The 22,700-nt window shown below is 49.5% G+C and overlaps 6 protein-coding genes across 6 annotated transcripts; 4 read left to right on the forward strand and 2 right to left on the reverse strand.

Moving 5' to 3' along the window:
• Positions 1-471: 471 nt before the first annotated feature.
• On the forward strand, positions 472-1,312 carry FSUBG_1734 (spherulin 1A precursor; the record flags this gene model as incomplete). The annotated part of the gene is made up of 3 exons (XM_036679433.1): positions 472-605; positions 661-827; positions 885-1,312. 3 exons carry the CDS (start codon positions 472-474, stop codon positions 1,310-1,312), a joined length of 729 nt encoding a protein of 242 aa, XP_036542651.1.
• Positions 1,313-1,574: 262 nt separating this feature from the next.
• FSUBG_1735 (elongation factor G) lies at positions 1,575-4,040 on the reverse strand (the record flags this gene model as incomplete). The annotated part of the gene is made up of 3 exons (XM_036679434.1): positions 1,575-3,802; positions 3,858-3,918; positions 3,969-4,040. The coding sequence occupies 3 exons, from the start codon at positions 4,038-4,040 to the stop codon at positions 1,575-1,577; spliced, it is 2,361 nt and encodes a 786-aa protein (XP_036542652.1).
• Positions 4,041-4,673: 633 nt separating this feature from the next.
• FSUBG_1736 (golgi apparatus membrane TVP15) lies at positions 4,674-5,327 on the forward strand (the record flags this gene model as incomplete). Its single annotated transcript, XM_036679435.1, has 5 exons — positions 4,674-4,693; positions 4,762-4,833; positions 4,920-4,978; positions 5,032-5,100; positions 5,152-5,327. The coding sequence occupies 5 exons, from the start codon at positions 4,674-4,676 to the stop codon at positions 5,325-5,327; spliced, it is 396 nt and encodes a 131-aa protein (XP_036542653.1).
• A 434-nt stretch (positions 5,328-5,761) lies between these two features.
• FSUBG_1737 (u3 snoRNP) lies at positions 5,762-8,993 on the reverse strand (the record flags this gene model as incomplete). Its single annotated transcript, XM_036679436.1, has 3 exons — positions 5,762-6,102; positions 6,153-8,829; positions 8,883-8,993. 3 exons carry the CDS (start codon positions 8,991-8,993, stop codon positions 5,762-5,764), a joined length of 3,129 nt encoding a protein of 1,042 aa, XP_036542654.1.
• Positions 8,994-11,762: 2,769 nt separating this feature from the next.
• On the forward strand, positions 11,763-14,321 carry FSUBG_1738 (uncharacterized protein; the record flags this gene model as incomplete). Its single annotated transcript, XM_036679437.1, has 3 exons — positions 11,763-11,772; positions 11,838-12,026; positions 12,079-14,321. The coding sequence occupies 3 exons, from the start codon at positions 11,763-11,765 to the stop codon at positions 14,319-14,321; spliced, it is 2,442 nt and encodes an 813-aa protein (XP_036542655.1).
• Positions 14,322-16,534: 2,213 nt separating this feature from the next.
• Positions 16,535-21,632, forward strand: FSUBG_1739 (Asp1p-like protein; the record flags this gene model as incomplete). Its single annotated transcript, XM_036679438.1, has 5 exons — positions 16,535-17,642; positions 17,694-17,840; positions 17,902-17,923; positions 18,029-21,370; positions 21,431-21,632. The coding sequence occupies 5 exons, from the start codon at positions 16,535-16,537 to the stop codon at positions 21,630-21,632; spliced, it is 4,821 nt and encodes a 1,606-aa protein (XP_036542656.1).
• Positions 21,633-22,700: the final 1,068 nt, after the last annotated feature.

The following is a 22,700-nucleotide window of genomic DNA, read 5'->3' on the forward strand; positions in this document are numbered from 1 at the left end:
AAGCGCTTACTTGATTATTTTTGGAGGGGCCGGCGATTACTGCGCGTTGGCGTCGCTTGCACAGCCCACGAACCCTCGAAATAGCGGCAAACCACCAATCAACGACTCTCGCTCAGCACCAAGGCCGCTAGGATGAGGCTGGTAAACAAGACGGATATGCCATCTTCCGTAGGATGTTGACTATTTTTGAATATGCTGTGCTGTGCAGTGCAGTGCAGTGCAGAGGCTCTGAGGCTGTCTTGTTCCTGTTCCTGGGTCTGACAGCTCAGCATCGTGAGTCTTGTGTGCCTGGGTTCATTGGTTATTTGGAGATGAGAATGGGTATAAGAAGATGGTGGTGTCCGGCTGAGATTGGAGATATCATTCATAGCATCACTCAAGCATTACAAGTCATATATTCACTACAGCCTTCATCTCATCTCACATCATCTCATTCTCCTCTTCAAACTTTCTACCTCGATATCATTCACAATGAAGTTCACCACTGCTCTCGTCTCCGCCGTCCTGGCCTTCACCTCCTTCGCCGAAGCAGCTCCTCGCAACACTCGACGAGGAGACTCTAGCAAGCCTCTCAGTCTGACTGCCCAGCTTCGACTCGCTGATACGTAAGCAGCCCCCAACGATGACTTGGCTACGACCACATGACTAACATATCTTCAGTGCCGCTGACCGCTTTGCTCTCCTCCCCGAGGACGATGACTTTGTCTTTGACTTCAACAAGAAGCAAGATAACCCTGGAAAGGGCGGCGAGCTCATCGCTGCTAACCGTGCCAACTTCCCTGCTCTTGTTGGTACTGGCGCTGGCATGGCCTTTGGCAGAATCGATCGTGAGTTTCTCTTATATTCTATCATCTCCAATAGCAACACTAACATATCATCATCAGCCTGCGGCATGAACACTCTTCACGTTCACCCTCGATCTGCTGAACTCCAAGTCGTCACTTCCGGCCGTCTCATCACCGAGATGGTCCCCGAGAACGGCGTCCTCGACAAGGACGGCAAGCGTCGTGTTATCCGCACTGAGCTTACAGCCAACATGATGACCCCCTTCTACCAAGGCTCCATCCACACCCAGTTCAACCCTGACTGCGAACCCGCTACCTTCATCGCTACCTTTGCAACCGAGGACTTTGGCACTGGTCAGATCGCTGATGAGCTTGTTTCTCTGAGCGACGATGTCATTGCTGCTACCTTTGGCCAGAGCATCGCTGGTGAGGATATCGACAAGGTCCGCCAGGCTGTCCCTAAGAGCATTGCTCTGGGTGTTGATAAGTGCCTCGAGACCTGTGGCCTCAAGAAGCGATCCATCTAAGATGGAATCTCCCTTATCTTTATTTCTTTCTTCGAGTCCTAGCATGGAATGAGCATGCGAGCGATGTTTCTTCCCCTGGCGTTATTCTTTAGTTCGGCAGCACAGACGGAAATACCCTAGTTCTACGCAGTAGATATTGATAGGACCCGGCAATTTGTTTGTTTATAGATAGAATTTGGTACATATTATACAAGCTTTTCTTTCATCTAGTTTACATACATCGTGATACAAAGCCCAAAGCCATACCCTCGGCACCATCGCTTTACAAACCCTTTTCGCGATGGCCAACAACCTTGGCGAAAGAGTCAAAGGACATTGTCATCGAGTGTCGCCCCGCAGTCTTGCTTCTCAAATGGTTATCATAGTCCAGCATCTCCTTGTACGGGACCTTGGCGATAATCTCAACAACTCTCGCTGAAGACTTCTTACCGCGCAGAGAAGTAATAGAGTCATATGGATCAGGAGGGGTGTAAATCTTGGACACATCAATATGATCATCGCCAGTCGACTCAGCAGACCGATCATTGACCTCAAGAACTTGACCACCAGCACCAGCAGTGACATCATGCTGAACCGTACCGGCTACAACCTCTGGACATGTAATGGTGACATGCATGATAGGTTCAAGAATGCCGATCTTCTCTTTCTCGAAAGCATCGCGAAGAGCAGCCTGGACGGCAGTCCTAGCGGCAGTGCTGAAGTGTCCTCCCGTGGGAGTTTCACAGGCGCCGGGTTCTGTGTCCAGTGTGATAGTAACGTGGCACCCGTGAATAGGAGCGGCACGACGAGGGCCCCTCGCCAGACCTGCAATAGCTCCGTTGAGAAGCTGCGCCCTCGCCTCTTCTGGGTCAAAGTCGAGAGTGCTAGCCTCATCTGTCAAGGGAATAGCGACGTGGTATATGTTGCCGTCTCGTTCGATACAGGACTCTAACAAAGTGTCGTGATGATGATCTTCAAGTGGCGACAGGACAACGGTGCAAGAAGCTTTGCCGGGTTTGCCGGCAACGGGACGGTCAAAGACTGTGTATTGTGGCCGCGTGGGCTCTGTGACGCATTCCTTGTAGTCAACTTCGATAGGACCGAAGTCGGCATCGATCTTGTATTTTTGCTTCATGTTGTATAGTGAAACGTCGAGATGAAGCTTGCCCATACCCTGAATTGTGAATTGTTCTGTTTTGGGATCTCGGCTGTACCGTAGACTTGGGTCTTCTCTTGTTGTATTTTCCAAGGCGATCTGGAGTTGCTGAGCAGCAACGTTACCATATGGCTCAACTTGTAGAAACGCCACGGGCGGTGGGATCTCAGGAGGTCGAATCTTGACATGACGGAAGTTCTCAGGAATGGGCTTGTTTGCATTCATCGTGACAAGTGTATCGCCTGTACGGGCTTTCTTCAGTCCCCTCAGAGCTCCGATCTGCCCGACCCCAAGCGATTGAATATCCTGTGTCTTGTTGGCAGCGATCTGAAGTATACCCATGGGCTTTTCATGGGCTAGAATATTGGTGTTGAAACTTGCTGCGTTTCTGGTAAGAGTGCCGTGATAAACGCGCACGAAGCTGATGACACCCTCCTTGGGATGGTTGAAGACCTTGAAGACGGAGGAAATAGACGCAACCTGGTTCCTGGCAGACTTGGGGCTGTTTTCGAGAACTTCTGTCAAGCGATGCTTTGCTGACCCGACTCGGACTTCTGCTGATGGGCGTTCGTCTGGGCTTGGTAGATAATCTGTGATAGCGTCCATCAAGGGTTCAACACCAATATGTCGGAAGCTTGAACCAGCGAACACTGGAATGACCCGACCATCACCACTTCTGATAACTCGCCGAATAGCCTCTTTTATCAGAGTACCATCGATGTTTTCGTTTTCAGCCAGAAACTCATCCATGATAGCTTCATCAAAATCCGCAAGACCCTCAATCAACGCCTGTCTCGCGGTCTCAATCTCTGGCAAAAGCTCTTTATTTGTGCTTGAGAGCTTTTCCTTCAGCTCCTCAGTATTGTATCGCTTCTTTTCACGTTCCGACTTCCATCGGTATCCGACTCTGTTGACAATATCAATCACACCAACAAAGTCCTCTTTCTCCCACCAAGGGATCTGACAGACAAGCGGCCATCCTTTCAGACGTGTACCGATCTCGAGGACTGATTTTTTGAACGAAGCACCCTCTCGATCAAGCTTGTTGCAGTACACTATACGGGGTACTTTGAACTCATGAGCAGATCCCCATACTCTTTCTGTGTGAGCTTCAACGCCTTTGACTGAGTCGATGATACAGACTGCTCCATCGAGAATGGGCAGACAGCGATCGACTTCAAAACGAAAGTCTTGATGGCCAGGAGTGTCGATGAGGTTGATCGTTTTTGCATGTTCTCCTGGTGCGAGTGCTTGGTGTCTAGGCCAGTGGAACGTGATAGCTGCTGATTGAATGGTGATACCTCTCTCTCGCTCCAAGTCGAGGAAGTCAGTTACAGTATTTCCAGAGTCGACATCTACACTTAGTTAGTATATTTGGTCGGTCAGTGAGTCTAAGATATGCATGCCCACCTCCAACACGTTGCGTGACACCACTATAATAGAGCATTCGCTCAGTAGTAGTAGTTTTGCCCTGTAAAATATGAGACCAAGTCACTTCGACATCTCTGTGGTAATACTTACAGCATCGACATGAGCTATAATACCAATATTTCGAATGTTGTGTAGTTGAGTATCATGATGAGCCTGATGCATAGCTCTACGGCTCAAATTCATGAGTTCTTTATTGCGCCATTGACGGGCAAGACAACGGCCCGAGCCTTTTACAGCCGGGCCATTCCGTAACAAGGATATAATAATCATTCCAATCTCGGAAATAAACCAAGATTCGACTGCTTCATCTCAGTCTCTCTTCTCTCTCTTTTCTTTGTCTCTTGAGGCTGATTTTGAGCTTTCTCTGCTGTTTTTGGAAACGCTTTGATGTCATTCGCCAAAACTCTCATTCAACTCCACTACCAACTCCTGATCACCAGCTTCTGCATTCTCATTGGCCGAACCCCCCGTAAAGGAATCCTAAGACTCGCCCCAAGCCTCTAAAACTTGTAGCTTAGGCTGGTCCCGTCTGGGGGGGGGGGCTTTGAGGCGTAGCCTGTCATTAGCTTCAAACTCGGGGCTACCTACGTAATCTTGCTCCTTGTGCTTTTCACCTCCCGTCTCCGTCCGTCTTCGTCACCTTGCAACACTTACATACGCCTCCCATCACAATTCGTCTGCCTTTTGACGCGACTGCCCTTAAACTGCTGCCTGCGCGATACTTTTCAGTATTAAACTCGATTCCACCTCGATTCCCTCCGGCGCAGTCCTCAAGTCAACAATAAATCAATTATCATGGAGCTCTCTGACACCTTGTGAGTAGCTACATTGCACTGTAGTATCGTCACGAGAATACGTTGCTAACCATCGCCTTCAACTGTAGTCGCATTGTCAACTTGGCTGTTGGTGTTATCACCGTCCTCGGTGGTATCGCGTCCATCTTCCATCTTGGCCTGTACGTGTACTACAATCCTGCGCCGAGTGATCAATTCGCATCCAGGCAACACCTCGACAGCGCGAATACTGACAATGCCTTTATAGTCAACCCATTGTTGTCGGCGCTTACATGATCGTCTTTGGTCTCGTCATTGCTCTGCTCGGTATGTTGCGACACTGACCGAACCTCCCATGCGCCAAGCCTAACAGATCGCAGAGTTTCAGATCCCTCCCCAGGTCTCCCGACATGCCTCGTTCATGTTCTCCTTCATCGGCCGTGGTGTCTGTAAGTAATACCTAGAACAGACCACACCAACCCATCGCTAACACTCCCAAGTCTACGTCTTCATTGGCTGTCTTCTGTTGGGTAACTTCATCCTTAGCAAGATTGCTGGTAGCATCATCGGCATCGTCGGTCTTGCCTACATCGCCCTCGAGTTCGTCCCCTCCATCGAGCCCCCCAGCAACATGCGCGAGGCCGAAGATGCCGGTTGGGGTGCCGAGCAGGTCTAGAATGCCGACGCCAACCAGACGGGATCAACCCCTGCGGTTGCCTCTTCAAATACAGGCGCATAAGCTTTCGCGACGACCATTCGATCATGATACGGATGACAGCGCAAACGCGCAACAAACGCGGTGAACTAGGACGTATAGGATAAATTACTTGAAAGATGAATGCTACAAGAGGGGGAGTAGAAAGGCTGTATCTCAATGAATTGCAGAAGGCAGGAGAGAATGAAGAGAGAAGTGGCTCGTTTCAGTGGGATCGAGCGCGAGGCTCACGAGAATCAGTGTATAACGATTTGAAGAGATGAACCATTAGCAAAGAAACATTATTAAGGGCTTCGGGATCGAATATTCTATTGTCTAGTATACCTGATGCTCCCTCATGCAATGAAATCAGACGCCATTATTTCAACGTTAAACAAAATACTATTTTATGCTTCTCATGTCCTTGGACTCCTCAGGAAGCTAACTACACCACTGCAATATCCAACCAGTCCGTCCAGTCGGTTGCACTCCTTCTCTTGATATGACTTCCACTCGCTCAACGCCGCCAACAGATCCTGGTTCTCCATCACCAGATCAAAGTGTAATCGCAGGAACACCGTCATCCACGCCTGAGTAAGCTCATAGTCTCGACGAGTCTTGAGACGAGCTGTCAAAGCGCGGATAAAGTGTAACAGCTCGTTCGAGTCCTCATCGCCATCACCGATAGAAAGCGAGCGAAGTTCGAGATCCGCGCTTGAGGGGGAGAGAGACTTGAGATGCTCAATGAACTCATCATCTGTGATGCGTTAGTGGCCATGGTTGTGATGTTGGAGAAATGTGACTTACAACTTCCTGTCTCTGCTCCAGCTCGAAGCTTGGTGCTGAGAACCTCTTCAAAACGAGCCTTCTCGACTCTTGTGATGCGAGAGTTGCTCTCTGCCTCAGTCTCGCCCTGGAGCTTAGAAGCCATAGGGTTCTCCTTTCCTGTCGTCGAAGGCAAGAAGAAGGGCGCCTTCTCGGGAGCCTTGGGGGCCTCTGTGGGCTTATTTCGCTCCTTGATGAGATCGAGGTGCAGCAATGTCTGCCAGCGGCTCTTGGGGACCAAAGACAGCGTTGTGAGTTCTGAGCTGAGCTGTTCAATCGTTGGTGCCACCACGGTATCCTCATCCTCAACTTGCTCCTCCTCAAACGCACCCTCCAGCATACCATGGCTGTTCTCGCCAGATACTGTCGGAGCAGAGACTTGACCAATCTCCTTCTCGGAGATTTGACGTGTTGGAACATGCTTAAATAGGGCCTTGTTGGTCCAGAGTGTCACTCCCAGCTCGTTCTCGATTGTTGCAGCCAAGTATTCGCCAGTAACAGACATTGCCAGCGCCTTGCAAGGCTTCTCGAGTCTGATGGCATCGATCAAGTGACTCGTGGGAAGATCCCATACACGAATGACGCAATCTTGCGAAGCAGCGATGATCCATCGTCCATCATTGGAGAAGCAGAAATCGTTGATGGCGCCCTGAGGCCCCCAGAACTCACGAATGGTTCTCTTTGTTTCCATGTCGACCACCCGAATGGATAGATCGTCGCATGAGAAAGCAAGCAGGTTGCTCGCGGGGTGGTATCTACATCCCATTGGGAATGTCATAGGTGCCCAGTCAATCTGCTCTAATAGGTTTCCGGTCAAGAAGTCCCAGAACTTAATCTTGCCATCCAGAGAGCAAGACACGACGTTCTTGTTCATGGAATCGACAACAAGCCCAGTAATACGCTTTGTGTGCTTTCCGGTACCAACGGGGAACTGGCGAGTAGCCTCGGCATGCATTTGTACGATATCGTCTGCCTGTCGTAGTTGCTGCATCTTGAGCTGGCGAGCTTGACCCGCGGTCAATCTTGAAGGGAATCGTTGGCGGTGATTTCCTGACTGAAGGTTGTACATATCAATACCACCAGATTCAGCACCAACAAGCGCAAAGGTACCGCAAGGGCTAATGGCAACAGTAGAGACGTTGGTCTCATCTCCAGTAGGGAAAGCCCATCGACCAGCTCGCTTTCGGCCCCAGAACCATGTCCTGGCATAAGGATCGTTCTTGTGAGCAGTGACAACACTCTCCCAGCCAGTCATACCACTGACCTCAGCATCCTGGGGCTTCTTCCTGTCTCGAGACTTTTGCCATATAGGTTGGTTACCGGGCATAGAACCAATGCCACCATCTCGGTTCAGTGAGGACGCCATACAAGTAATCTCAGGGGCCTTAAGGTCCTCCAGAGTTGTTGTAGGCCCATGAGATAGAGGGTTTGTGGCTAGAATACCAATCTTCTTGGCCTTCTTGCGAATGTTACCCTGACTCAACTCTGTGCTCTGACCATCACGGCGTAGACTCCATCCCCAGAGGCTTCGATCTTGTCCACCACTGAGCAACCACTTGTTACCGGCATCGGCACCCTCAAAGTCGGTAGGAAGGAATTCGAGGCAGTTGACAGGACCAGCATGGCCGCTGCGAGAGTGAAGGATTCGAGGAATGGGAGAGAAGGGTGTCTCGTCGAAGATCCAGGACTTCAGAGAGTTATCGCGACCGCTTGTCACCACGACTGGTTGCCCAGGGAGAAACTCAATCTTACTGATTCCACCACGAACAAGCGGTCCATCGTAAGAAGGAGGGTTATGAGCGCTTCGCAAAACACCCATCACGCGGCCGCCACCATTCAAGTCCCAAAATGTGACATCTCCAGTGGCAGCTGTCGCTGTGGCCATAACACCATCCTTTCGTCCATCATTGCCCGCTCCCATACCATCAGTCCGGAAAGAAATTGAGTTGACCTGCGCCTCTGAGCTTCCAGCCTCGATGCGAAGAGTAACCTTGTCGGTTAAAACGTTCGTGATGATGAGAGTTCCTTCAGAATAAGCGATAGCCAGAAGAGACAGAGCAGGGCTAGGCTCTAGGCATGTTATAGAACCGCAATCGGGAGCCGGAGGAAGAATAGTGTAGATGAGCTTGCCGGTGCTGACGTTCCAGATCTCGACCCAACCATCTTTGCGACCCACGAAAATCTTGTTGAGGAAAGTTGGCATAGAGACAATGCCGCCAGTGATTTCGTTGCCGCGGTTGTTGGCAGGTGTAGTGTGAATAGTGGTGTAGTGCTCTAGAGTGGCCGTCTTGAAAACCTCGATTCGCGTAGTAGCAGCGACGATAGTCCATATTCCCAGGATCAGAATTTGCTTGACAGGCTCGTTGAGGTCCGAGGGCAGCGCAAGCTCATCGACCTTCTTGCCCCTCTGGAACACCCAGATACCCTGAGATTCGCCCTTCTTCGATCCGCCCCATGCTGCGAAAACCTTTTCCTTCCAGGCGAGAGTCGCGGTGATGTCGGCGGGGGTTTGGGGGCGAGTGATGAAGACGAGGTTCAATCCGCGACGAAGATCGTAAGTCTGAATAGATCGGCCAACGGAAGTTGAGATTTGAAAGGTGGTTTTTCCGAGAGGGATCGATGTGAAGGGGACGCTCGTAGGTGATACTAGACCGACAGTCTAAAGCGTAACAATTAGCTATTGGAGCACAACTCTCAGTCGGATGGACATACACGGAAGGGCGCAAAGATTCTCGAAGAGTCTGATGCAGCCTTTGAAGCATTGGCGGGCGCCGCAGTCTTCTGGCGCTTGACCACTGGGTGGTCAGCATCTTTATGAGGCATTTTGATTATGTGAGATGCAGCTGGTGCAAGTAGCGACAAGGTTACTTCACCAAAGATGCCCGCTTGCGCTCTGCAATTGAGGCTGCTCTACGTGATACTGCAGCCATGTCCAAAAATTTACAATTTTGGCGGTGAAGCGGGGCAGTATTTCTGGTGTATGGTTGAAGTAATTATTCTGGGTTGGGATTGGATGTTGAATTTAGCTTTTAGACTTTCTGCAAGTCATTGAATTACGAGAAGCACCTCTAAATATCTGATTGGGTCTTTTCAGTCATTAGAGCTCGGTTTATGCAACTTCATGATCTTCCTAGACAGCTGGAAAGTCATGTTTGATCGCAGATCACTGTGTACGGTTAATTTTGTCAACTGCCCGCCGACGAACAACGGAGTACGACAGGCATAGCCAACTGATTTGCAGATAATCTTGGCACTAGCCAGCCCTCTTGCATACAGCGCGGGTAAGCCAAGGCGCATAGGACACCACTAGCGGGGAGATAGCTGGACTGGAATTCGAGGGATAGCATCTGGCTTTTGAGGTGTCATCCTTCATCCGAGAGACACTGACTGGTATGAAGGCGCCAGACCATGATCTTAGCCAGGGGAAATCTGGCAGTTGATCTCTTTGAATCGGCACTCTCGTGCCTAGTTGCACAAATAAGGCTGCAAAGTTTACCCAAGTACGCCCCAATTACGACTCGGCGTACCCGACGTAATACGCAGCAGTTGATCCAATATTCACAAGACGAGACAAGACAATACAAGATTCTGGATCACGGATGTTGGTGACACGGCGCCAAGAAGATTGGGGTTTGTTCAAAACAGGGAGGAGGAATTTGGTTTGGTCGTGTGCCTCACTGCCTAGGTATGTACTCTTATGTGAGCGGCGAGCAAGGGATGACAAATGGCCAAGCTTGGAGCTGAGTGCATACGTTAGTTGTGTTGATAAGGAAACAAGCATGCGCATCTTGACCGAAAGAAAGGCTTGTCATTGTTTGTTTATTTGATTGGAGATGCCGTATCACGATCTCTCCTTGACAAGGATGAGCTTTTTGTCTCCCTACTCTCTTCTAAACATGTTAGTAAACAACAGCTTCGTCACACACTCGCACTCTACCTGAGAGAGCTCTGCTGTACTCTGTACGTAAAGCGAGCTACCCCACTATACATGATTCAATTCTTTAAAACAATCCTTGTCGATGCCAGACATGACACAGTAAGAGAGAACGGACAGGGCACTATGTAAGACTCTAATATTTTGGAGCGCCTCCAACAGCCGAGAAACGCTCCAAGTGTAGGGGCGATCTGATACAAACTGATCCACCTGCATCTCAATGTCAACGTCACCATGATATTGGCGCCTGGGAAAACACACCCAGATCCAACCAAGGCGGCAGCACACGAGCAGGCTACCTTGGGGAAACATCATCAGGTACCGACCAACGACAAGATGATGATATTCTGAGCTAAATAAACGAGACGGGGAAAAGCGTTTCGGGGTTGTCTACTGTGAAAAAGTCCTGCACTAGGTAACTGAGCCCCTCGTATTTGCGCAGTAACCGACCGGGCATCCCACCGCATCAAGACATAACCAGGTAGAAAAGGTCCACTGCATCATCATCCTAGGTCCCAGTTGTTACGGTGCAGCAAATGGAATGGATACTCACAAAGAACTACCGAGTTTGAAAGGGAAATCAAAGAGAACAAGACCCCTTTTAACACTCACTCATTGATGCTAAAAGCGGATCAGAGTTTCAAGGCCAGGAGAGGCAGGACGATCACGATACAGAGCAGAGCAACTCCTTGTTCCAGAGCCCTCTCTTTTTGTCGGGCATGCTTAGAAATGTGTCAAAGAACCCCCCGAACCCGTCCGTGGTAAGGTGTGCGAGCTTAAACTAAGCCGCCGTCGTAATCTGGGCTATGCTACTAGGTAGGTACGGATACTAAAATTCACCTTATTAGCTTAAAACAACCGCTTCAAAAAAGGTACGGTACGGTACGGTACAGCATAAGGTAGCATGGTCGGTCGGTATAACTGATGAGTCTGCCCTCCACGCTGTAACACGCGACCACATACCAACCCTGGGCAATTTATATTTTGAGGTTTCATTGTTTCTGACACTCTTTCACTCACTGTGCAAGCAGTAGGCGCAGGTTCCCATATATTCCCACTGCCTATCCCTGAATATCCTTGGAAGGGGTTGCGTGTCACTGTGTTTCACCTCCAATCACTTATACTCACTCTCGCTCACTCACCCATCCCAAACTAACTCATACGTACATACATACTGTGCTGAACCTGGGGCTTGGCTTTTCAGCTCCTGCTGCAGCATTCTTGTCTAGTCTCTTCGTTTATATCTGACGAAAGCCTTATATCCGCTTGGCTTTTGCCCAGACCTGACCTTAATTCCTCCTCCCCTCCCCTCCACCTCAAATCCAACCCTTCCTCCGTAACATCCCTCTTCCTCATCTCGTTGACCTGATGATGTGAAGTAGGCCCAATATGCCTTCTTTAGTCTCTTATCTTTTTGCTGTCTTTTTCGTATCATTACTATTTACGAAGCTGCTACATCTATTCATCCACATCCATTCCATCGCCGTCATCGACTTTGTCGTCTATCTACCGACCTTCTTTTTACAAGACTTCTTCCTAGTTCTCTTCGCCCGCTTATTGCTACGTCGAGAGCGAACAATTCTTTCTCTGATTGGTTATGTTCTTGGATGCTTTTCAACGTATATGCCCTCGATTTTACCTTTCCGTTGAATCTCGTTATGGCTGACAGTAGCTGTATAGTTTGATAACGTTTATTGCTGCGGCATCCGAGCTTGGCTTTCATTATAGAACAGGCGGCGAAGTCGAATGGAGCGACGCTGGCGATTTTGCTAATGACGAGGGTCTCAATGTTTTGATCAGCGAGAGCAGCAGTGTCATTGTTTCTGGTTTAATCATCCTCATCGTCGCATGGTTGCCTCAGAACTATCTATACAGGGTCTTTGGCGACATCGTATCTGGAATTGGCAAGCGAATCGCTTCAGGTTTGTCGCTTAACTCTATTGCAATGCTTAATTTGTTAACACTCGCATGCAGTCTCTCGGTATTTGCGTGGCAAGATTCGCCCACAGCCCCAACATCAGCAGGATCCTGAGAACGCCGAGCCTTTCCTCCGGCGTGTTAACAGCGAAAGCACCGTCACAAACAGTGGCCATCCATCACCTAATTTGAGCCGCGATGCAGAGGAGAAGGACTCGGAAGAGCGTACACAGAAGCGACGCTGCTGCGCATTCATCCCCTCTTGGATCATCAACACAGTCGTCTTGCTATTCATCGGCATCACATGGGTCGCCCGCCCTGACCAACCTTATAATCACATCGCAAGCAGTTTGACTTTACGATTGTCTGACTCTGTACGACCGAAGCTTGGACTCTGTGCTTCTCAAAACGAATTCCCCTTGCGACAGCTTATCGAGAAGTCAAGATGGCAGGATCCCAAGGGCAACTTCAAGGGATGGGCTCCCAGCAGAGAGAACAACGGGTTGGTAAAGAAGTACAGAGAGAACCCTCCAGCTTGGCTTCCCAACCCCATCCCCAGCGGGTTTCTCAAGTGGAATCCTGATCGATACAAGGACGAGCATGATAAGAAGGATGGTCCTAGCAATATGTGCCCCAATACTTGGCAAGATCGGGGTTTCTACAACCCTGTCAACGACCCCATGCGAATTACTAACCTCGATCAAGAGATTCTAGCTCCCATTCATGAGGCACTCTCGAATAACTCGGTCAAGATTAGACATATTGCTCTTATTCTCATGGAGAGTGTGCGTGAAGAACTCTTCCCTCTCCAGCAGGGTAGCAATATCCACCGATTCATCATGGAATCGAACGACGAGAATTCCAGAGATGAAGTCAACGGCCGGGTGTCACGCATGACTCAGAACTTCGAGAAGATCACCGGAAAGCCAGGCAACTACAAAAGCGCAAACGGAAGTGCTTACGATCCTCCCGCGAAGCCTGTATGGAACGACCAGACGAAGCCCGGCTTTGGTGGTATCAACGTCGTTGGAGGTCTTACCAGCAGTAGTGTCTCAACCAAGAGTCTTGCAGCCGCGCATTGTGGCGCTTGGCCCATGGCTGTCAACATGTTTGAAGAATCCGAACTCGAGAGCTATCAGCCCTGCATTCCGCAGATTCTCGAACTGTTCAACAAGGTCAAGGGCAACATGACAAAGCGAGACGAAAAGCCACAGGAGGAGCGAGGTTGGTGGGGACTTGGTGGTACTGCGCAAGCCAAGTTCCATGAGTACCCGTGGAAGCCTGCTTTCTTTCAAGCCGTTACAGACCACTATGACAGACAGGACAAGTTTGACGAGAAGATTGGTTTCGATTTCAAGGTCACCAAGCCCAGATTAGACGAGGAGGCCAAGGACAATCCCGAGATGGAGGAGATCAACTATTTTGGATACCCCGAGACAGATTTGAGGGAGCACATCAGAAAGTTCATTTCCGACGGCCTCGCCGAAGATAAACGACTCTTCATGTCGCACTTTACCAGCACTACTCACCACCCTTGGGGGGTGCCTAAGTGGTTCGAGAAAGAGAAGTACATGGGTAAAGAGGGCGGTAATCATCAAGACCTTGACAAGTATCTCAACACCATCCGCTTCACCGACGCATGGCTCGGTGAGCTGATGCAGATGTTTGAGGATACCGGAATCGCCGATGAAACCCTCGTTGTCTTCGTTGGTGACCACGGCCAAGCATTCAAGGAAGATTTCTCAAAGACAGGTACCTACGAAAACCGTCACATCAGCAACTTTCGAGTTCCGATTTCTTTCCGACATCCAAGCATTCCTCGGGTGCAATACGAGGCCAACGTGACATCGATCTCTATCCTTCCCACCATTCTCGACCTCCTCGTCAACTCAGGATCTCTTAATAAAAAAGATTCCGAAATTGCATTCGACCTTGCCCACGACTACGAGGGCCAATCCCTAATTCGCCCATATCAAAAGACACAAGACGGCCGTCGCGCTTGGAACTTTGGACTTATCAACCCAGGCGGTGGTATGCTCACAGTAACCTCAGCCGACGCACCCTGGCGCCTCGCAGTTCCTCTAAAGAAAGACCTCGAATATACATTTACAGATCTCGGCAAAGACCCGCTAGAGCTAGACGCTCTGGACAAATGGTCGATCAAGTCAATGGTCAAGGCAGTGAAGCGCCAGTACGGCGACGACGCTGCGACCTGGGTCAAGGAGGCCGACGAAGTTGCCCACTGGTGGGCTCTAGAGCGAAGACGCCTCTGGGGGTACAACCCCGACGAGGACAAATGATGCTGTTTTATTATCATCACTACTAGTTTTATTTTATGACATGATGCATTGGGTATTTGGGTTTGTGGGCTTGCAATTGCTTTTGGAAACTGGTCTTTTGGCATACCCGTTGGCACATGTGTACGGCATACATACATTTAGGGAGAGGCTCCCTCGGAAATGGTTGTTTTCTGGGTTGATATTTTTGGTCTACAAAATGGCATAGACGTTGAAATTTTTGCGCATTGTATACTTGATAAAGATTATTTCGTTTGTGGCTTGTGTTTCAGTGATTGTGTTAAGTTGAGCGGCGCATTGGTTTTGTGGTCAGACTTCCACATGATCGTGGCTATCAAAACGAAACGGTTATGCGATGTATAATCTGAGCAGATCGGAAATTATGTGGCTTTTATTTCCATAGTATGCTCACGGTGCATTGAAGAGGGTTGATGCTTGTTGGGAACTATTGCCCGAAGCTAACGAAGGAGAGATCGACGAGTGTCATATATATTGACAGTTATAAGTATAAAGCATGAGATGGATCGGCAAGTGAAGTTATGTGTATCAGATTGATAAGCTTCAGATGAAAACTGGTGATACAAACTCAAGCAACGGATAAGAACGAGGTTCACAGTCTCACCCTACAGAACCTATGGGACTCAATATTGCATTTGCAAATGTAAATTATGAACCTATAGGTTATGATAGAATGGCAGAATATTGGATTGTATGACATGATCACAACTTGACTGGGATCTAGGAATAGCCTCACTGCCGTACACCAGATCCATGGGTCCGATCTCCTGCAAGTCATAACGCATCTGCAGTACCAAGACCGCTTTCCCAAGCTGTCATCGGTTCTCTAGGTTACATAGCTCAAACAGCTAAATAAGCTTGTCGCATGCCTCAAGCCACTCAGGAGCCGTATCGCCCCATGTTGGTATCTCGTGGGCATCCTTTCTCACGGCGCGGCGGTCCAATAACAGGGCTCAATTGGAGCATGCCCCTTCCAGAAGTCGTTGTGATTGCCGAGTTCCTGGGACGATGACGGCGGAACATGTCTCACTAAGCGTGGGCGTGGAGCCTTTCTTGCAGATATCATGTGCATGAACGCAGTCGCTTTGACGTGTTCGCTTGTGTATCTTGATGCTGGAAATATGCTTCTGGACGTTGAGGACAACGGCTGCCCTGCTGTTGATGGATGGATCTCCACTATCGCACTCCCCAGATGACCCATTGCTAGGTACAGTAGCCCCGCCATCAGAACCATCCAGACTGAAGCAAACCTGGTGACTGAAAGCACTTATGATTCAGTGAAAGGACGATAAAACAAGTATCTGAGATATCTCCATGTATTTCTGAGCAGGAATATCCATATGAGGAGTCACTTACAAGCAAGAAAAGCACCTGCCCGCACCTCTCATCCTCCAGTCTCTTATACAGGCCCTTGTGTTCCATTCGCCCAGCAGCAACCGAAATACTGCATCCGTCTCATGAAGATCTTTGCCCTGCACCTTTTTCTTAAGAAAGGAATAAAAAGGAAACAATCGTGGGCTAGCGACTTTCAGCAGCGTGAAGATCCCAACGTTGCTTGTATTTATTGATACCTGACGGGATCACGGCACAGCAATCACATTGTCGCCTTAGCACCAAACGAGGTAAAGGCCCAACTCATTTCTAGACCAGAATAAGAACCATCAACTTCTCGCATCGACATTCTTTCTTTCTCTTTTTTTGCCTAGAACCTATTGTTCCCTTCATTTCGATATCGGTTGCAGATAAATCCTTCATCTTATTCAAAAGCAGTAGCCAAACGAGACGAGACACTTATCAAGACATCGCAAAAGCGTCTGTCTTGTTCTGTTCGCTCTAACCTAACTTTAGGCTCGGTACGGAGTAGTCTAGACCTATACCAGACCCTGCTAATAAACGGGCCCTTTTCATCGACGTCAGACCTTTCTGACACCTGATTGCGAGCTCTTGGAATTTGGTATTATTGGATTTCAGAAGATAACAGCACGAATCAATTGACACCTTTCAATTGGTGTACTCGGTTATAATCTCTCACACAAGACATTTGGGTGTGTACAAGAACGGGCAACACACACAAAGATACTTGACGTTACCGTACTGTATCATAACTTACCTTACCTTACCCTTCTATACGATACGACCTTGGTTCACTCTATCTATATCCCGTCCGTGGAGATAGCGGACCGTTAATACTGGGCACTATGAACAGGAATAACCCACTGGACCCGGATTTGAATGCTGCTAGCCTGGCCGATACCGATGACAGCCCAGCCAAACAACAAGCACAAGAACCAGAACCAGAGCCATCGGTTAGCTCCTCCGTCTCCGCCTCCGGTGAACCTTCCGCTGCCGACTTTTCTTCCTCGCCTCGCCGCTTTCATCCACACTCTCATCCACCCTCTTCGTCACTCACTTTTGGTTACGTTTCTGTTGAACAGCATAATATCCAGCCCAATCCCCCTCGTCAATCCCGTGCATTCTCTTCAACATCGGCCTCGCTACTCGCCAACTCCTCTGCTGCCGCTATCACAAGGAAGAGTCGCGGCGCCGAGCCCGTCACTCGAGACGCATACGCTACCGCACGCCGGGCCAGTTTCACGGCAGCTCCAAGCTCGACAACCGTCGTCTCGTCCTTGCCAATCAGGAACCCCCGACCTCTGGCACGTACTCGCCGCGAGTCCATGACCTCAGATACCGCTTCTGAAGAACAGACGTTGGCCGATTCGCAACTTTCAGGCCCGGGAGAAGAACCCCACCAACTGCGAACTCGCTTACCGTCCGCCAACGAGAATTCCCACACCGTATCGTCAGAAGCTTCCAACGCCGCGAACCACCGTTTGTCTTCTTCCTCGGACTACCAGTCTAGGAGACTCTCTGGTACTTCCATCTACTCTCTCGCATCTGCCCGTGGTGTCCTCAGCGGTTCATCATCAGCTCATGGTTCAGAGCTAGGCACCCCACCAAGATCTGTACCTGGATTGCTTTCAACAGGCAAGAGCACAGCAACTAGCCAGTCTGAAGCAGAAGTCTCCAACGTCACTGTCACTACTTCTAGCAACCAACCGGGTCAATCAGTCGTGGGACATCCTAATCAGCATCACCTGACGCCTCGCGATCTTCACTCGCAGCCACTTGACTTTACAAAACGAGCTATCCGACACGACAACATGCAGAGCAGTACGTCTGGCCTACGGCAAGGGCCCGATAGGTCTCGTAGCCGAGCCAAGAGACGCTTTAGCGGAAGCACAGCAACCAGCAGTCACAGCCCGAGTAGCGATCGGGGTCCCCACCATCGAGAGAGAGAAGAGGGTATGTTTGATTTACCTTGCCTGTGGAAATCCAGGGTCTAACTTGCTGCAGTGAAACCGTCACGATTTGGTGTCATTGGTGTGTGCGCTCTAGATGTCAAGGCTCGAAGCAAGCCCAGCAGGAACATTCTGAACCGACTCATCGCCAATCGTGAATTCGATGTGGTGGTCTTTGGTGATAAGGTTATCCTCGATGAAGGTGAGTTTACAGATGCAAGAGTTATATATTTCAGAACTAAACTAATCCATCTTGTGTGCAGAGGTTGAGAATTGGCCTATTTGGTGAGTAGATCTTCTCGGTGAGCTGAAGTAGCATAGTGGGGTGCATCTGTAGTGCTGCAAGGGGCACGTGCCGAATTACCCAAAGTGATAGCTAACACCAGTCAGTGATTACCTTATTTCCTTCTATTCCGACGGTTTTCCACTCGAAAAGGCCATTGCCTATGTCAAGGCACGGAAGCCCTTCTGTGTGAACGATGTTCCTATGCAGCAGATTCTATGGGACCGACGCCTGTGCCTCCACTTACTCGACAAGATCGAGGTCAGGACGCCGAAGCGTGTCGAGGTCACTCGTGATGGTGGCCCTCAATATCTTACGCCAGAGATGGTGAAGCATATCAAGGACGTCTCTGGAGTTTCTCTGGATCCTATTGACCCTTCGCAGACACCGCCTCCCCAAAAAGTAGAGCTTATCGAGGACGGCAATACTATCAGTGTAGATGGTCAAACACTCCGAAAGCCCTTTGTTGAGAAACCAACGAGTGGCGAAGATCACAACATCATCATATATTTCCCCACGGAAGAAGGCGGCGGTGCTCGAAAGCTCTTCCGAAAGATCGGAAACAAGAGTTCTGACTACATCAAAGATCTCAATGTCCCCAGAGCCATCACAGAACCCGGAAGCAGTTATATCTATGAAAGCTTCATGCAAGTCGATAACGCCGAAGATGTCAAAGCCTACACTGTTGGTCCAAATTATTGCCACGCAGAGACCCGAAAGAGTCCCGTAGTGGATGGTGTGGTGCGAAGAAACACCCATGGCAAAGAGTTGCGTTATGTCACAGCCCTTGGTGCCGAAGAGAAAGAGATGGCTAGCAGGATATCTACAGCTTTCGGCCAAAGAGTCTGTGGGTTTGATATGCTGCGAGCATCAGGCAAGAGCTATGTCATTGATGTCAATGGCTGGAGCTTTGTCAAGGATAACGACGATTACTACGATCACTGTTCCAACATCCTGAAGGACCTTTTTATCAAGGAGAAAATGAGAAAGGGTGGCGTCACTCCCCCTATGCCTTCGCCTGCGCCATCAGATACAGACCCCTTCACACGAGCATCTAACGCGTTCAAGGATCGTGAACAAACCCAGTCTAGCACTAATGGAGTCAGGACGAGCATCAATTCTATTGCAGGCACTACCGACTCGCAGCCGGACGACTCTTCCCGTCGTGTGCCCAGCGGCACAGTTACTCCTCTTCTACCCCCAGACAGCGGACTGCCTTCGAAGACGCACAGCACGTTGGCGACTCCAGCAATCCCACCCACTCCTGTCGATGTGACCCTGCCGGGGATTTCATCCGCCCCTCCAACCCAGCAGAGTGCTATTGCGGAACCTCCATCAGAACAAGCATCCATTGTCCCTGAGCCTCCCCTGCCAACTCACTCCTGGAAGCTGAAGGGCATGGTTTCGGTGATTCGACACGCAGATCGCACTCCCAAGCAAAAGTACAAGTTTACGTTTCATTCGGAACCTTTCATCGCACTTTTGAAGGGCCACCAGGAAGAAGTCTTGCTGATTGGAGAAGCTGCACTTGGGAGTGTCGTGCAAGCTGTGGATTTGGCTTACGAACAAGGAATCGAGGACCGCGCTAAGCTCCGATCTCTTCGAAATGTTCTCGTCAAGAAGGGCAGCTGGCCTGGTACCAAGATTCAGATCAAGCCTATGTTTCGAAAGAAGAAGACAGAAGAGCCTGCTATCAGTGAGGAGCTGGTCGCCATGACCGAGGAGAAGAAAGATATCACTGAAGAAGCAGGCGACTCATCGAAGGAAGATACGTCCAATCAGGGTCCAAAACGACAAGATTCGCTTTCTGGAGTGACAATGTCCAAATTCACCGCCGCTGAGGAGCGTCTGGTTCTCGACAAACTGCAACTCATTGTCAAATGGGGAGGCGAGCCAACACATTCGGCCCGATATCAGTCTCAGGAACTCGGCGAGAATATGCGCAACGATCTCATGCTTTTGAACAGGGATATTTTGGACGAAGTTCACGTTTTCAGCAGTTCTGAGAGACGTGTGACCACCAGTGCTCAGATTTGGGCGGCATCGTTCTTGGGCAAAAAGGATATCCCTGAGGACTTCATCACCATTCGCAAGGATCTTTTGGATGATTCAAATGCTGCCAAAGACGAGATGGACAAGGTCAAGAAGAAGCTCAAGGGACTACTGCGCAAAGGCAACGAGCGTCCTGCGCAGTTCACCTGGCCGGAAAATATGCCCGAACCCTCTGAAGTACAAACAAGAGTCGTACAGCTGATGAACTTTCACCGAAGTGTGATGGATCATAACTACAAAAAGCTACAGAGTGGTGCTGTTACGTCACTCAATGCCATCTCAAATCCTAGTACGGAGAAACTGTCCGGGGATAACTCAAGCTCATCAATTGCCTCGTCACTTTCTCAGGCAAACACTCTCAACCAGATTCAGTCAAGATGGTGCTGTGGCGAAGACGCTGAGCTCTTCCGAGAGCGTTGGGAAAAACTGTTCCAGGAGTTCTGCGATGGCGAAAAGGTTGATCCAAGCAAGATTTCGGAGCTCTATGACACCATGAAATTCGATGCACTGCACAACCGTCAATTCCTCGAATGGGTATACACGCCGCCTAACCACATGCTGGATGAATACATAGCTGCTGGTGCCAGCAGTGTCCCAGGTGGCTCTAACGGTACCAAGGATGGAAAGTCAAAAGAGTCTGAGGATGGCAAAACTTCCGATGACAAGAGTGACAAGAGTCATCAACCCTCACCTGAGGGGTCAGACAAGGTGGATGCGGGAAGCAGATCCGCCTCAGTCAAGAAACTGTTTAGAAGACGATCGTTCCTTAACAATCTGCGGCACTTCAACGAAGAGGCACCACCTGAGCAATACTTCCGCCTGTACAAGGGCACGAAGCAGACTGCATCCACAGCAGATGCCCATAACGAACCTCTTCAGGAACTGTACCGCCTTGCCAAGGTTCTGTTTGACTTTATCTGCCCTCAGGAATATGGCATCTCGGATAGTGAGAAACTCGAGATTGGTCTGCTCACATCGTTGCCTCTCCTTAAAGAGATTGTGCAGGACCTCGAGGAGATGCAGGCGTCGGATGATGCCAAATCGTTCTTCTACTTCACCAAGGAGTCACATATCTATACATTGCTAAACTGTATCATCGAGGGAGGCGTAGAGACCAAGATCAAGCGCAGCACTATCCCTGAGCTCGATTACCTTTCTCAGATCTGCTTTGAGCTCTACGAAGCAGAGATGAAATCAGGCGATGGAACATCACCCCACGACGCGCCTACGTTTACGTACAGCATTCGTATCACCATCAGTCCTGGCTGCCATGTCTTCGATCCCTTGCATGTTCAACTCGACAGTCGACATTGCATCGGATGTGCTCCCAGGCGAAGTTTGACACCCCATGCGGACTGGTTGCAGGTCATCAAGACACTCCGAGCCAAATTCAACCAGTAAGTCCTTTCATCCAATGTCCACCATTGCCGTGTGAATATCAACTGACGCCCGTGCAGGGTCAAACTACCAAAGACGTTCCTGGCAGTCAACTTGTCTGATGCCTTTACATTTGAGGATCTCGAACGACAAGGCAGTGATAGCGATGTGTTAGAGATGAAGACTGCGCCGTCCAGAGGCATAACCGAACAGCCCAAATCTCCAGAAGATGAGGGTTCAGAGACACTTGCAACTGGTGCTGGCGAAGTTATGATCTCATAGACCGGGGAAGTAAGCCCGAGAAGACCAAGATAAGAGCATATCATGTGTCTTATGTGATAAGGCATCCAGAGTTCGGGACTTTGCAATGGGGCTTCCCTGATCACCCAATAGTGGCGTAACCTCTGCAAGTTCCCCTGTACCTTTCATGATTTCGAGCTGTTGAGAGTATGATGAATATTGTCGCGATTTGGTGTGACATCTCGAGTTATCTTGCATTATCGAAATAGAATACCCACATTTAAATAGAGGCAAGCTGGTCGCGGACTGGACTGTTGTTGCTCTTAAATGAAGACACGAATTGGCATGTGAAAGTATCTTCCTGTAACCTCAATCTGCACACTTTCACGTAACTAGTTGTGAGGTAGTCGCATTGCAGTTGGCCTTATCGGGTTAATAAGCTCTTCACATGAGAGACGTAGCAGCGGGATCAGAATTGTGGTGTCATTCTGAGATTTCTTGGCACGATTCCTTTTGATCGTGCAAGGTTTTGTTGGGTTTTTTCTCCGAGGCTCGGCACAGCATGGTTAAGATCCCCCTAATTACGAAAGAAAAGAAAAACCAACAGCGTGGGATCGGTAGTCTTGAGCATAGATAAAAAAGGCTCATACTTCGGAGCCCCAGAAACCGGGCATCTGGGTCAGAGACTCAGAGTATAGAAAGCGATCGCCGGCAAACTTTCCTTGTCATGAAACTCGCTCCGAAGTCGTAGATTCAGTATCAACTGACTTCAGGGGTGAAGTTCTAGGACGAGGTAACGTGCAAAGTAGTCTAGATGTGGTGTTATCAACTCCGAGCTTTGCACGGGGAACTTCTACACCGATGTGCCAATGACCAGATGGTGGAGGTGTTCACACCAGACCGACAGGGACCACGGTTGTTTGATTACCCAGGACACAGGTTCGACTTGCGTTCTGGAATTTGTGGATTATGATGGTAGGCTCTCTTGGTGGTCTGTTGAAAAATGCCATCACCTGATACGAAGTCTAGGCTTGACGACGATTGCCAAGCACAAACCCATTGAGGCTTGCAGAGCTGAGGAAAAGGTTCAAAAATAGGAAACAACAGCCT

Source organism: Fusarium subglutinans (genome assembly GCF_013396075.1).
Source record: "Fusarium subglutinans strain NRRL 66333 chromosome Unknown NRRL66333_c0000014, whole genome shotgun sequence".
NCBI classification, from domain to species: Eukaryota; Fungi; Ascomycota; class Sordariomycetes; order Hypocreales; family Nectriaceae; genus Fusarium; species Fusarium subglutinans.